This window comes from Chaetura pelagica, unplaced genomic scaffold (assembly GCF_000747805.2).
Source record: "Chaetura pelagica isolate M959 unplaced genomic scaffold, ChaPel_1.0 scaffold404, whole genome shotgun sequence".
In the NCBI taxonomy this organism is placed as follows: domain Eukaryota; kingdom Metazoa; phylum Chordata; class Aves; order Apodiformes; family Apodidae; genus Chaetura; species Chaetura pelagica.
Window position 1 is genome coordinate 227,071 of NW_009952975.1, and position 15,552 is coordinate 242,622.

The 15,552-nt window shown below is 45.3% G+C and overlaps 1 protein-coding gene across 1 annotated transcript in view; it reads right to left on the bottom strand.

The window, feature by feature from the left end:
* CSMD2 (CUB and Sushi multiple domains 2) overlaps positions 1–15,552 on the bottom strand; it is a 260,285-nt gene that overhangs the window by 131,831 nt on the left and 112,902 nt on the right. The window contains 3 exon segments of the mRNA XM_009996341.1: positions 1,624–1,748; positions 2,869–2,956; positions 10,062–10,139. Coding sequence (XP_009994643.1) covers positions 1,624–1,748; positions 2,869–2,956; positions 10,062–10,139 — 291 coding nt within the window.

Below are 15,552 nucleotides of genomic sequence, written 5' to 3' on the forward strand. Positions count from 1 at the left end.
AGCCATTTTTGCACATGGGGCACCTGCAGGCTTTTTTTTTTCCCCTCTCCAAATGGCAGTAAAGCATGGAAAAGGATCTGCTGGGCAAACTACAGAGGTAGTCACAAGGGATCATGGAGAAGCAGCCTGTCCCCTCCTCTGGGACCCCATCCTGGAGTCTGTCCTATGTCCCATCCCACCTCACAGGGATAAAAGGGCAAATCCCACTGTTCCCATTTTAAAAGTGGGTAATAGGAACACAAAGGGATTAACTGAGACTCCCCAGGCCCCAGAGGGAATCTGCTGTAAATGGGGAAGCTGAAAACCAGTCTCCCAGCAGTGGGGAAAGTTTTGATCCCTGGGTATTAGACATGGGTACAGACAAGGGGGTTCCAAGCTGGAACACCAGACACCCTGATTGCTGCAATTTGACAGAAACTCAATACCCAGCAACACATGGAACAAACCTAAAAAAGTTTACATAAAGCTGAAGGAAAAAGCAAATGGAAAACTTTTAAAAACACCCCAAAAGTTATCAGTTTAAAAATTAAGTTGATTCAGAGAATCACAATAAAGCAGTGAAATCCTCTCCTATCTCTTGTAAGAGGACATCATAAATTTCCTTTATAGTGTCACATATTTATGCCAAATATCCTCTTACACTGATTCAATTTATTCCAGGCTTGTTTCAAGAATTAGATGGGATTCCAAAGCCTTGAAAAAAATCTGCAGATGAAATTAAAGAAAAAAGAACTGAAAAAATATCAACTTATGACTTTAAGAGCTTTAGAGGGATTTAATTAAAAATATTACAAGTTGTTCATTATTAGCATTACAAATATCACAATTCTGCATGCCACCTTTTGGAGACAGAGAGGGAATGAAAACAAATGGCCAAGGGCAAAATGGGCATTAGGATTTCTTTTCCCTGATGAAAGAAAACTCCAGTCAGTGATGGCTCCTGGCTGGGCCACAAGATAATCAGGATCATGCTAGTTAGGAACCACAGGCTAAGTAATTCCCCATCACTGCCTGCTGGCAGCAAGGCCCATTTAGCAGCATCTCACTCCAGCTTAGCTTCTCCACATTTTGCTTCAGGCTATCACCTTTTGTCCCCTCTCCTCTTTATCCCATAAAAAGAAATACCTGGAGTAGAGAGAACAGAAGGGGACAAAAGTATTGAGAAGAGGGGCAGATGTAAACAGGTTTGAAGGACACAAAAACAACCCACATGATCCAGAGCCAGGAACTGAGGAAGTTCCACAGTTCATGGGAACAGCTTCAGCAGTTGCACTATGCACAGGAACAGGTGCTTTTCTTCAAAACTGAATTTATGGATTAAAAAAAAACCCAAACCATCAGGCTGTGGCTGCCCCATCCCTGGAGGTGTTCAAGGGCAGGTTGGATGAGGCTTGTGCAGCCTGGTCTAGTGGAAGGGTCCCTGCCCATGGCAGGGAGGTTGGAACCTGATGACCTTTAGGGTCCCTTCCATCCTCAATCACTCAACGATTCAATGATTTCCAGAGCACTGTGCACCAAGCAGCAACAAACTTGAGGACAGAAGGGGTGAGGCACGAAGGGACCTTAAGGAGATGGGTTTTCCATTGGTCTTAGTAACTCTGTAACATCTTTTGGTCTTCTCACCTCTGCACACTGGCCTGTGGTCACTCCAGGCAACAATGATGTCGCTCACTCTCTTGCAGGTGATGCTTTTGGAGCCTTGCAAATCGTAGCCCTCGTTGCAGGTGAACTGGATGCTGGAGCCTAACCTGGCAACCAGAGCAAAGGGGGAAGTCAGCAACAGAGACACTTTGTAGAGACATATTTGTCACTCCCTTTTGACTACCCCAGTGATTCTCCAAGTGGTGGACAGAGGGAGCTCCCTGGCCCTGCAGGGACCACAGGTCGGTTTGCCTGGGGTGCTGATCAGCCCAGAACAAGGTCTGAGTCTTTCAACACAACCTCAGTGGGAGCTGTGTTCAGTGGGGGAGCACATCCTCAGCCCCAAAAGCTGACATGCTCTGCACTCTTATAAAGAAAACCAGTATCTTTATCTGCTACTGAAAGCCTTGCTCTTTATTCAATCACTTTAGATTCAGATCCTCTGCTAGTTTAAGCCAATGCTGCCTTATTCACTGGAGTGACACAATGCTAGTTTGCAGCTCCTGAAAATTCATCCTATGGCATTTTAAAGACTATTGGGAACTCCCTTTTCTCCACCCTCACCCCTCCGATCCATTTTCTGGATTTCAGGAGAATCTGACAGACTGAGGTTAAATTGAAAGACACTTGCAGTGAACAAAACAGCCATTGACAGCAAAGTAAGATTAGATATTGATTCACTGTCTCTAATTCATTCCTGCACTCTTTAAATGAACACTAACAACTACAAGGGAATAACAGCATTGTTTTAAACTTTATAAGAAAACAATTATCTAGCACCACATACACTTATTGACAAGGAACTGTACCAGTGCTTTGGGAAGTCACCTCAAATCCACCAGAGGCACGGCCATGCTGTGACTTAAGCTAATTTAAGAAGCATTTTTTGCTGTTTAAGACAGTTCTTTCTGCACTTCACTGGTGGGGGGAAATGACAACAAGCATCGATTACACAAGCCTGGCTAAATGCCCATATTGTGAAGGGAAATACTCTGAGAGAGATCATCACAGATCCTCAGCTGGGACACGGTCTCCCAAACACACAGATGCACGTTTACACACACTCGTTCCTCCACATCAGGAGTCTCAGCAAGCTTCTCAGACATCACACACTGAGAGGTGTGCAGATTGTCTCTGAAAACAGACTACACAATGCCAAGGAGCACACACAGTGGTTGGAACAGCAGCTTTGCAACATGCATAAACACACACAGAAAAGGTTCTTACCTAAAATCGTTGCCTATTCTTTTGCCTCTCTCTGGAATCCCAGGGTCTGGACACATATTATGTCCCTGGGACACACCAACCTGAGTTACTACAAAGCAAAAACAGCACATACAGAGACAGAATAGCAAAAGAAACATTCTTTCATCAACTGTCTTGGTGGATGTGGAGAGAAAAATGGCAATTGGTAGCTCAAAAACCTGATTGTGTTCCATTTGGTTTAGAAAAAATAAAAAAGCTTTGGAAACAAATGTAACTGGAATCATTTCAGCTCAGTTTATACCCCAAAGTGTTTTCTAGGAAATGCCAGCCAGGGATGCAGTTTTCCCTCCGTTCCACTACAGAAATACCTTTGAAAAGAGTTTTTCCGTTCTGCAAAATTACACCAATTAAACAGCCCATTTCTGCAGCCTGTGATTAAAACAACCACCTGTGACCCGGCACAGTGACAGCTCCTGCCCCTCCAAACCCAGCTGAGAGGTGCCAGGGAAGGGAGAGAACTCAATGACCAGGCAGGTGTGTGATACCAGGGAAAAACCAAGCACAGAACAGGGAGAAAGGAGAGGGAAATGCAAGTCTAGCATTTGAAAGCAAGTCATTTAGTTTGAATATGAAAAATTTTATGGAGCAACCTTAATGTAACTGCCAACAAAGATGAAACCTATGAAGTGGTGACCAGCACTGAGCAAACACCTTCAAACTTCATTCTCTGTCTCCCCATCTCCACCTTCCCCCTCCAGCCTCTCGAGTGGCGCAAACAAGCATCGACTTGTGGGGACAGACCCTGGGGGGGCTCCTGACAGGGATGACATGAGACCTGGCAACACACTCGTTGCAATTTGGAATTCCAGCAACTACCAAAACACACAATAATACGAGACAAAGGGGTGATTTTGTCCTTGAGCTGTAGAAGTTGATGCCACTCGCTCATCTTTGTACGGACGCAGAGGAAACACCTCCTGGCAACGGAGCCGCGAGGCACGAACCCCAAACCAGTACGTGCCCATTCTACCTCTGCCTGTCACTGGGTTGAAGGAACAATCTCAGTTTTACTTCAGAACACACTGTGTGAGCACGGTGCCCCCCTCAAAGGCCACTGCCAAGTGGATGATGGTGCTGTGATAAAAGCATGTTTGTCACGACAGTTTGAGACCCGAATGGCACTGGGCAGGGTGGCAAGCACACCCAGGTGGGCATGGGGAGATGGGCACAGGGAGTGAACACACAGACTGCCCAGCATGAACACACAGAAAGGCAAGGCCATCAGATATGGTTGTTATTTAGCGGGTAATTACACCTTGTGTAGTCCGACAGCGCAGCTGGAATATGTGACCCTGCTCCCAGCAGGACAGAAGGATTGTTCTTCTGCTCCTGCTGCAATGGGGCTTTCATCTGAACATCTCCACTGGAAACACTACAGCTTCCAAGCTCTTCCTCACTTCTAAGCACTAACGTCTCATCCCAGGGCCTTGGTCTGTCCTGGATCCCCCTTCCCACCAGCTCCCAGCCCAGCTGTGGGGTTCTGCCTGCAGGACCTGGGGCTGTCCCTGCCACTGCACTGGGCTATCTCAGCAGGTCTCAATTTGGTGGGTTTGCTTCACTGAAATACACTCTTTTGATCTGACCTACTCTCACTTCTTCCCTGATGCTTAAAATACACACACAAAAAAATGAACAGCTTTAAATTTTCTAACTTTTTATCAACCTGGCCAGTTTCCCTGAGGGTCTGTAGGTTTGGAGGGTGTTTAAACCCCACACAAGCAGCTGGCTGTAAGGACCCAGACCTCCTCACTCCATTGCAGGAGCTGCAGGCACATATTGCAACAACAGCTAAAATACAGGCACAGAAAAGTTGGCCCAACTGGCTGAGCTCTATCTTAGAAGCTGTTTGGGGCCACTTCTGTCGTTTTGATGAAGCTGTTGAATGTCATTTGTGGAGCTAAACACTCTCCTGGTGTCTACCTCCCAGGGTGTGGGACACACCTAATGTTCCTGTTCTCCTGATGATACATAAAGCAAATGAAGTTTAGAGCATCAGAAACACAGAGGCTTCAGCAGTGAGTCATGAATTGCCTCAAGGCAAGGAAATAAGGTCAGGATGAAACACCCCCCAGCAGAGCAGCCCATGGAGCTGGGGAGCGAGTGGGAGTGCTGCTCAGAGACAGCAGCAGCAAATGTTCCCCTCAAACCCTGAGAGGGAGAGCAGCTCCTCAGGGAGAGAGGTGGTCCTTCTGCAAATGAAATCATCAACTTCCCAGAGCCTTTCTGCTAGTGCTTGAAATGATCTGCTGCTTCTGAGGAAGGAGAGGTTGGCTGGACACGGGACGCAGGTGACACATCTTCCTTCGGGCTTCTGAAATCACTGCCCACCCACACGGACACGCTGCTGTCCCCACAGCCAGTCCAGGGAAGCCACATCATGCTTAAGGACACAGTGTGCAAACTAGGGTTGTATGTCACGAGTCCATATGGTGATTAAGGAGAAGTGCTAAGGTTTCTTATCTTGCTTCTACACCTTCCCCAGAGCAACACAGCACTGAACAGGCTATGCACACACACAGCTTCTGCAGGGAGACACTGGCAGACTCTTCCCTGCAGAGCAGATCACCTCTCCACACCAAATTCCTTCTCCCGTGGTCAAATGACTATCCAGACAATGCCATTTATGCCCACATCAGTTACTCTGCACTGGTATCACACCCAATTATTGTGCCCCACACCAGACGACAGTGACCCTGAGGTCTGGGAGGCAGCAAGGCCAGGGATGAGCAGCAAAACCCACCAGCACCAGTGGGCAGGTTGTCAGTTATAAAACACAGCTCTAAAGACTAGAAACACATCTCCTCTCATTAGCTAGCATTTTTGAAATATCTATATAGCATGTGTAGATAAACCAGAGAGCAGATAACACAGAGCAAGGGGAAAAGGAAAGATCCCTCCATACCATGAGAGTTGTAAAGCAGAGCAAAAGAAGAGAATGGATCAGTCACAGAAACTCTTGCTCTTCTATCTTGTATTCTAAACACACACGAGCATAACTAAACAAAAGGTCCTCATCCATATTTTTATGCTGAGAACTCGCTGTCAGTTCTGTGTTCATCTTCCTGCAGGCTTGACTGATCTATACCCGAGCTGTAGCTCTCCAAAATGAATTCCTCAAGGTTCCTAGGATGACAATAGATCTTCAAAACTGTGATGGAACTGTTCCGTTTCTACATTATAGGCTCAAGGATTCTCTCCCCCAAACCATGGATCTGGTTTCCCACCCCTTCATGCTCTTTTTTTCAGCAACTTCCCCCTCCTGGCCCTGGCAGCCAGGTACATCTGTGTCTGCCACAGGAACTTCCTCCAAACGTTCAAGGGACTGAAAAACCTTCCTTAGTTTGCTGTACCACCCCATGTTCATAAAGTTCACTGATAGATTCCCAAGGGACAATTGTTTTATTGAATTTAGGAATGTAAAATACAAACTACAAAATAAAGCAACATCTACAAAGGTTTTACAGACGTTCAACATTTCTCAGTGCAAGCAAGTGAGCTTTTCCACTGGCATGGGGGGTGGGAAGGGAAGGTCTGCAGGAGTTATTAGTTGCTTTAAAAAGATTAATCCTTAGGATCATGCTAAGAGTTGCAGCTACTCCCTGCAGCCACCTGGTCAAAGTTAATGGGTTACAAACCTCAGTGCTAGGAGCAGACCTGAGCTACTGGCCATGTGCTGACCCCAACGAAGTGCCTGGTGTCCTCCTGATCCAGGAAGGTCCCTCAGCACCCAGGTAAACACGAAGCATTTCCAGAACCTCAGTGATACTAATGCAGACGTTAAATACTCATGTGTCTAGCAAGTGTGAAACAGGTACAGACTTGGGCTGTGAGCCCCTACCACTGGAGAAGGCTCCTGCCAGCTGGAAATTTTTTACTTGGGGAATTCTGAACCCACATTTCACATCTTGGTGCTGTCTCAGAATAGTTCAGAAGCTTGTGAGTTCAAAAACGTTTACAGACTTTCAGATTTTCAAGACCATTTACAAGGACTGTATTTGCAACATGCCCTACTTAGACCCAAGGCAGCTTCTCTCAGAGCTGTGCTGCCTCCTGCTAGAAACCCAGGCTGGTTCCTCTGCTGCCCCAGCACAGCAGGGACCCAGGGACACACGTTCCTGCCTCCCCAGCCCCTGCAGATCTCAGCCCTGCTGCAAAGCTGAGCATCTAGAAGCTTCTGCACTCTTGGCTGAGACCTAAAAGTGGTCAACACCTTCAAAACAACTTTGCATTTGTGCATTTAGAATAGATTTTGACAAATCTGAATACACCCAGAACTTGCACTGCTTCACCCCACCCCTTCCAACATGCTTTCAGGTGTCCTCAAAAGACAAAGCAACTTTCATGCTGGTTTGTAAAAGCAAAGTACCACATTTTTTCCTGTTCTGTGACCCAGAATATACACACACAGCAAAATAATCTCCTAAATGCAACATAAAGTTCAAAACTATTTGTTATATCTCCAGAGCTGTGTTACTTTTCCTCTAAAAAATGATTACAGCAAGATGCCTAATTAATTTTAAGGATGGTGAACAGTACCAGGCACTTGATTTCAATTTCAAACCAACCCAACTGACTGCAACCAAACACAGTGAGCACCAAAACTCCATATTTTTACATACTCTTTTTCTGAAGCAGCACCAGGAGCTGTTACATAACTACATTTTGCCTCCACTCAGACACACGAAACACAAGGGTTTGATGTGGCCAGAAAGGATCTTGCAACCAACCACAGAGTCCTTCCAGCAAAGCAGAAATCCTCTGGGAGACCTGCAAGGTACCAAGCAGGTACCTGCCAGCTGCTCCAGGGGGGCTCCAGATTCTTTGAGGGAGGATTTTAGGAACAAGAGCACTAGAAAACACTGCTGGTAAGAAAGTCTTTGAAACCAAAGCCTGGCATAGCTCTAGCTATTACCCAGAGACACAGGAATATCTGAATTTCTGCTGTTCAAGCCAGATGAAACAAGAGCAACACTGGCAAACGTGGCAGATCTTTAATCAGCCTGTCCCACCTGTGTAATGATCCCTGCTGCATATGCAGACTCATAACTCATGGAAGTTTGAGAGAAGGGGCATGGCTAGCCATGCAAATCAACAAGGCAAGGGAAAACTGAAGATAACATTTTGGGCTCCATTTGCTGAAAAGGAACCATTTTCTGGAGACATCTTCTCCTGAATCAGCATTTCTGCAGTTGAAAATTCCCTGTAACCAAGTGTGACAGCAGAAGGCTGCACAAGAGAGAGGCTCAGCTGGGCTTCCAGTCCAGCCCTTGCTGAGTGCAGAGCCCATGGAAGGAGCTGAAGGCACAAGGGCTGTCTGTGACAAGCACCAGGTTGGTAAGGAAGGGACTGGGCCCCAGTCTGTCAGCATCTAGATGGTTATAGCTTAGCAGCTTTTAGCCTAAGCTGCCTTCCTGTGCTCTGTTCTGCCTTACCAAGTATGACAAGATTAGCAGTACAGGAGATGCTGAATTGACAGCTCTGAAGACTGGAGCCTGCTGTTGGGTGAGGATAACCTGGGCAGAGGCAACAAGAACTTCCTACACTGTTATCCTCAGAGGTGAAGCATGACTGGGATAGAGCAGGATATGCTGGGAGGGAAACTTCCATTGCTGCCTCTTCTTCAGCCTTCAGTGCCTTTCCCTGGAGCCCCAGCAGGGCTGGTGCCAGTGCTGACAATCAGCAGCACCAACACTCATTAACAGCAGGGAAAACTGTCACAGGGAAGCAGCCCAGCATTCCCAGGAAAGAGAAATGGGAACCCTATATATTCTCAATCCCCAAATACTCATATTCAGTAAACTAATGACTCCAAACCAGGCTAATGTTTTTCACTCAGTGAAGACCCCCTTCCCCACATTCCCCAATATCCAAATTCCCAATCCAAACATCCTTTCAGCTCCGGTGCCCACACACACAGATAATTTATTCTCAGTTAAGTGAACTGAAATGTTTATGACAATTAATTCCTCTTGGCAATAATGTATCAGGACCAGGAACATCTTGCATACAGAGGTTTTCTTGAAATTGTATTTTCTCTACACATGCTCCACCATTTTCTGCTCTGGAGATTTTGGGCAATTTACATCCTGCTATTTAGTTACCCTGTTGGATTTTGCTCCTGAAAAACTGGAGAGAATAAGCCCTGATGGGGGCCTAGAAGTGAGCCACCTCCATTTCAGACAGATGAGGGGATGCTTTAAATTCAGTTAATCCATTTTTCTTCAGTGAATTTTGCATCTGAAATCCAGGTGAGTGGAGTGTCCCCCCATGATGGGTGCAATGGACTAGGCAGCACAATGAGCTCCTCTATCCTCTCCTCTAAAAACTGTTTTAGGAAATGCTACATTCTGCTCCTATTTGAATTGATATAAAACACAAATTTGAGTTAATTTGGATCCCTCCTGTTTAATCTCAGAGTCTCCTTCAGGGCCCAGTCATCTGTCCAGAGCCACATGCAGAAAGACAACACCAGCCTTGCTTTGGATTTGGAAAGAACCTGAAGTAAAGATGGATGTACCTAATGGGTTCACTTCTGCAAGAGGAAAACACAGCAGTGACAAGGTGACATTCTGAGCACACCTCTAAGGCACCAACCCCTCCATGCACTGGAAGTAACTTAACAAGGAGACCATAAAAATCAGCACCACAAGCTCCTGCACAGCAGTGGTTTGGTTTTTCTCCAGGGATGAATAATTAAATAAAATGCAGAGAGAGAGAGAGGGAGAGAAAGAGAGAGAGAGAGAAGAAGAGACTGCTACTGCCCCTGTACATTTTCTAGTTGCTCTTCATTTTAGTGTGGTTCCTTTTCCCCACTCCTAATTTTACACCATTCAGTTTACACAGTTGTTTACAGTTTGACACTTTCCACACTGGAAGACACCAGAAGTGCCAGACCCCAGGCTGCCCCCGAGCAGGAACATACAGTATATATTAAATGCACACACACCAGTCCCCTCCATTCCCACTTCAACGAGTTAGTAAATGCTTGTGAATAGAGCACTGGGAGGCAGTGATGCAGTAATGCAGAGGGAAGAGAGGGAGAGGCATTAAAACTTTCAAGAGTGACAAAGTTTTAAAGGTCACTGGAAAGCCAAATGAAATGTTCAAGGAGCTCATTATACAAAGAGAGCATGAGGAGGAGCCAAAAAACTTACACACTGATGTCTTCTGGTTGTTGTCCTTGCTGGGCATTAGCTTCACCCCTCTGGACTTCAGTTCAATTTGCTTTTTGACTACAGAGACAGATGTAAAACAAAGCAAAAGACAAAGAAAAGGTTTAGCTCAGCATTAGGGACTATTTAAAAAGCAAGTGAAGCAACAGCTGTAGAACCCCTCAGTGCAGGATGCCCCGTCGTTCCCTCACAGCTCTGACAACTTATCCTGACCCCTCAAAACCATCTGGGCCCTGCTCATTTACCATGACATTTTGCTGAACAGCCTAAAAATGGGGAACAGACACAAGGGAAGCTCTAAGGAACAGCAGAGTAAAATGCTGAATTAGTTTCACCCAGTTTTACTGCTGCACTTATTCCATGAATGTATTATACACTAAAGTCATTCTCTGCTCCTGTGGGAATACAGCACTCAGATGAACACCCCACAACCTAAAACCTGTGCACATGACTTGAATAAATATTCTCAAAAAGGCAGTAAAATAGCAGAAAAGAAGGGCTATATTAAAACCATACTAGTGCTAAAGAGAAGAATTAATTCACAGACACACCAGCAGCAGCCACAGGCACATCCAGGATAGAATCTGCCTGGTGACTCTGCCAGGGGTCCTGTTGTGACCAGTCCCCTCCCTGCTCAAAACCTCATCCAGAAGATGAGAAAACACGAGGGCAGCAACAAGATTCCTGTCCATCCATCCACTACCAAGAGTCCTGTCCTTCTCTGCAGTGTGAAAATTCCCCAAGGAAGTGAGCAGCTATTTCTTTGTATGATCTGGACCTGCCTGTCACCAGGGCTCTCCCCCCACCAGAGGGTATTGCACAAACCCCACAGGCAAACCCGTCTGGATACTGGTGGGGAGAGAGAGGCAGCAGCTTCCTGCAGCACACAGAGATTTTTGACTCACACACAGCAGAATTTTTACTGGCAGATTTGAAGTTAATGTGGTTAAAAAATAACTTCCCAGCAGAAAGCATCATGTCCAAATCACTTTACAGGAGCCTTTTTTCTGATGAGCGAGTCCTTATCTGTGGAGAAAACCAGTTCATCTCCCACTTTCAACTGCTCTTTTCTTGTCATACTTTCATCCCTAAATTAGCACATTTCTAAGACAAAGTTGTCAGGAAAAATTACCGACAGAATGAACATGGTTTGTTTTCTTTTCTTTTTAATCAGGCTTTTTTGGCTTAAAAAATAAATAAAGCTGTTTGTAACATCTGTTTGCAGGAGATTCAGGCAGGGGAATGTCAAGGAGTCCTCCTTGAAGCTTTCCTAAGGTAAGTGCTTCTCTGAGCTTTTTGTTCATCATTTGGTTACAGTTTTTTGCTTTCTCTTTAACTAAAGCAGTTATCACTTCAAGCTGAGGTGCACATGAGCTTAAAAAAGATTCATCAAGAAAAGATTATGTTGTTTGTGTGTTTCTTGTTAGTATCTTTAATCTCTTGGGGCTTTTTTTCACCTTCTTTTTTAAAGAGGACGAAAATAACTAACAGTTTGCCATTTTCAAAGCAAATCTAACACACACTCCTTTCTTTTTTTACTGTAATCCATTTGCAAAGGGAGAAAAAGCAGCAGGTCTCAGAATGCCCCAAACAGCCACATCTTCCTCCAGGTCACACTATGTCCTCAGCCCAGCCCAGGAACAAAGCCCTGAGCAGGTCCTGGTCCTGCTCTGCTTCCCTCCTCAATGCTGCAGCTAAGGATTCTCTGGCCCTCCTCAAGCAAGATCAGGGATAACCTCTTAGTTACAGCCAATATTCCCTCCCAGTCAATAAAATACAGTCAATCTCAGGTATCTGAGGCTAAATTTGAGCTATTGCAGAACGTTCAACAGCTCAGGACTCTGCCAAATCTAATTCATTGCTCTGTGAAGTGCTTTGGGGCACCAGGGGTAAGAGAGGAGCTTTATAAAAATCATTTCCATTCTTATATTCTCTGTAAGTTCCCATTGCAAGTTCCAGCACACCATTACCAGGGGATGTTTCTGCGGGCCACGCAGGGAAGAGCCCAGATCTGCTCACTTCCCATGACAAAGCAGGGCTGCAGCCAGAAAGGCCAAGCCAAGCCCTCCAGGTCCTGGCCCTACACACTCAGCATGGATGCAGACCCTGTGGGTGGGATAAAGCAGCCCTGGAGGGTCAGGACTTCTCATCAGGGTCACACTGACTGCTCATCAGGGTCCTGCCCTGTCTCTTCTACCAGCCACTCCCTTTGATTTCACACGTCCCAGGGTCCAGCAGAAGGCAACTAGTGTGGAGATTTCATGGCCTTGACCCCTCTGGGTGTGCCTTGCTCACAGCTGCATGTTTTTTGAAGGACACACTGGACAACAAAGGTTCCCCTGGGTTCATCCCTGCCTCCCAGAGCCCAGCTACCAGGCAGAGCCCACTCCAAACCCGTGATTAATGCACAGCCCAGCTCCAAACCACCCAGCAGTAATGAAAACAAGCAGCAGGAACCAGACATTCATTACTAAGGACCAATCCTAAAATACAGAGACTAAACCACATTACCCATGAAGTGCACACTCCCCTAATTGCATCATGTCTCTTTCAACACTAATTGATAAAGAGAGATCACTATAATACTCTCCTCTTAATCCTTCATTTTGTTTGCCACACGGAGACATAATGATGAAAGTCAAGCTCTACAAATGACTCAATTTAGATTAGAACAACTCAGAATACAGTATCACTTGCTTTTTTAAAAAGAAGAACAGTTCTCCCATTCCCTGCCCTCAAAAATCTGGAATATGAAAGTCTATTTTGTTTATAAATTTGAATGTGGATCAGTACTACAAAGGGCCATGTCAGGATAATTGGATGAACAGAAATTCCTCTGTTTTCTGGCAGGTTTTGCTGCTCACACAGATCTGATAGATCTAATGGAATACTCAGTGTCCTGTCACAGCTGAAAGATGACATGACAAAGCTCCAGCAGGACCCAGGCAGGCGGGGCTGCTGCTTTTAAACCCATTCATGTTGTGCTCGACAAAAATTTAAGGAGATATTGATTTATTTTTAATTTGGAAAGCAGCATTTCAGCAAAAATCTATGAACCTCTGTTCTCCTTGCTGGGAGATTGTCATTAAATAATTAAATGCCTTTTCTTCCTGCTGGGGTGTTGTAGTGTCACCTGGGTTCTATGGCAGGTTGCTTATGGGGATTCTTACTCAAGCTGGAGGTGAAGAGAAACACCCCCAAATGCAACCACTTTGGAACTCCTCATGTACCCCCTCCATTAGCCAGGCACAGTGCTGGGCCTTTAGGGATCAAAGCCTGCAACAAGCACCAGAATTTCCCTGTCTCTACCTGAGGATTGCCCAGGAGACTCAATAGGTTGCACAGCATAAGCCATAACCTTGCAGCCCAAAGGTGTGATCACAGATGATGTTCTACCAAAACCTAAGCATTTCTTTACATCCATAACCATATCCTTAGCAGCCATTTCTGTGGTGCAGCACGTGCCATGGGTAGCTCACCAGACCATTATCAAAGGAGACAGGGCTGCTGGTGCCCAGTGCTGTGCTACAGACTCACCCATGTTTATTTTTCTACCTGAGGATGGAAATGGAAGGGAAAGGGGTGGGGAGACCAAGAAAAGATGCAATTATGTGTTGGTTCCAATCACCTAAAAAGCAATTTGGGATCCAACTTCTGTAATAAAAGATGTGGAGAGGTGGACCACACCACCCAGAGCATTATGCAGAGCTGGTTGGCATCATTTTAAATTCAGCAGCTTTTTCATTACCTCCTTTACAGCCTCTCAGCCCTGGGCTGAGCAGGGGGCTGGGGGACACTGCCCCTGCCCCTGCCCCTGCCCTGTCTCTTCTACCCAGGCACTTCCAGCTTATTTTCTTACCAGCTGCAGGCACATGACACCTTTTGGGGAAGCAAGGTGGCAGAAGTGGGAGGAAGATAAAAAGATCAATGCACCCATTTCTCTACAGTCCTTTGCTTTTACAGATGTGGGGGGAAAAAAAGTCCTTGCAAGAATGCAGGATTCACATCAGATAAAGGGAAGGGGAAAATATTCACTCTCCCTGGAAGGGAACAAATTTATTGTATTCAACAAAGAAAACCTGTACACAGGCTGATGGTATCAACCCTTGCTTTTACATTCATAAAGAGATTTCCAAATTAGGGCATGGATTAGAAAGAGCTGAAACAGAGCACACAAAGGAGGTGTTTTGCTAAAACTCTGCACCCATGTCAAACAAGCTGGAAGGGAAATTATTTTCTTATAGATTATCAGCAAAGCCAGATATGTCTCAGAGGAGATAGGGTGCTAATAAGTGATGTATCTACACGTCTTTGGATGGACAACAAACCAGATTGATCCAAACCCTCTCTTCCTTCTCTTGGACAACAGAATCACAGGATGGTTTGGGCTGGAAGGGACCTTTAAAGACCATCTAATCCAAGCCTTTGCAGTGAGCAGGGACATCTCCAACCAGACCAGGTTGCTCAAAGCCCCATCCAATCTCTCTGGGCAACCTGTGCCAGTGTTTCACCATCCTCATTGTAAAACATTTCTTCCCTACATCTAGTCTAAATCTACCCTCTGTTGGTTCAAAACCATCAGCCCTTGTCCTATCACAACACTCCTGGGGTCTGTTTCATCTCTACTTCTGAAAACCACGTTTTAGTTGCTCTACTTTGCAGGGCACTGCACATCCTATTTTGTATGTATTTATTTCTCTCCATTAAAATATTTTTGTTCAAACAAGGTTATGTTTCTATAAAAAGTGTGAGGCTGAGTTTTTTGAAGCTGCAGCAGCAACTTTCATGTTCTGTGGACACAGATTCCACTGCCTGCATGTATCCTGCCTTTATACCTTGTTTCTTGGTTTGCTGAAGTATTGAAATCCTCCCTGACAGATGGAAAGAACCTGACAAACTCCACAAAAACCAGTAAGTGTGTGAAGAAGGGTTGTCAGCCTCTCTTTGCCAGTCAGAGGTCCTGCTTCAACACCATTCCAAAGGCACATTTTAAGTTCATCTTTTAAACACTCAATACACAAAAGCACAGTTCATTATATCTAACAAAACAGCTTCCAAGGAGTGTGCTAGATTAGAGCCCCCTGACATTTATCTAATCAAAGGAAATTATAACATTAATCTTTACTTTTCTATTTAAGAAAAAAGGATGACTCAGACAGGTGTTTTAATAGAAAGCAGCAATCATGACAGCAAAGGAAAATGTCATCTCAGAAGCTATCAGGTGCAGCCATTTGTGTTACTAGAAAAAACAAAGGATCTTTTTCTTGTAATTTAAAATAATTTAAATGTTAAAGGAAATCAAGGGAAGTTAAATAACAATGGTGATTCATAAAGCACAGCCCCTGTCGAGGCCCTGACAACCCAGCTAAGGTTCCAACAGAGCAAGCAGGGCAAGTTTGCAGGTTTCTCAAAGGAAACTCCCCTCCCTCCCACTCTGCTCCTGTTAGTCTAATACTTTTCCTTGAAGTCCCTT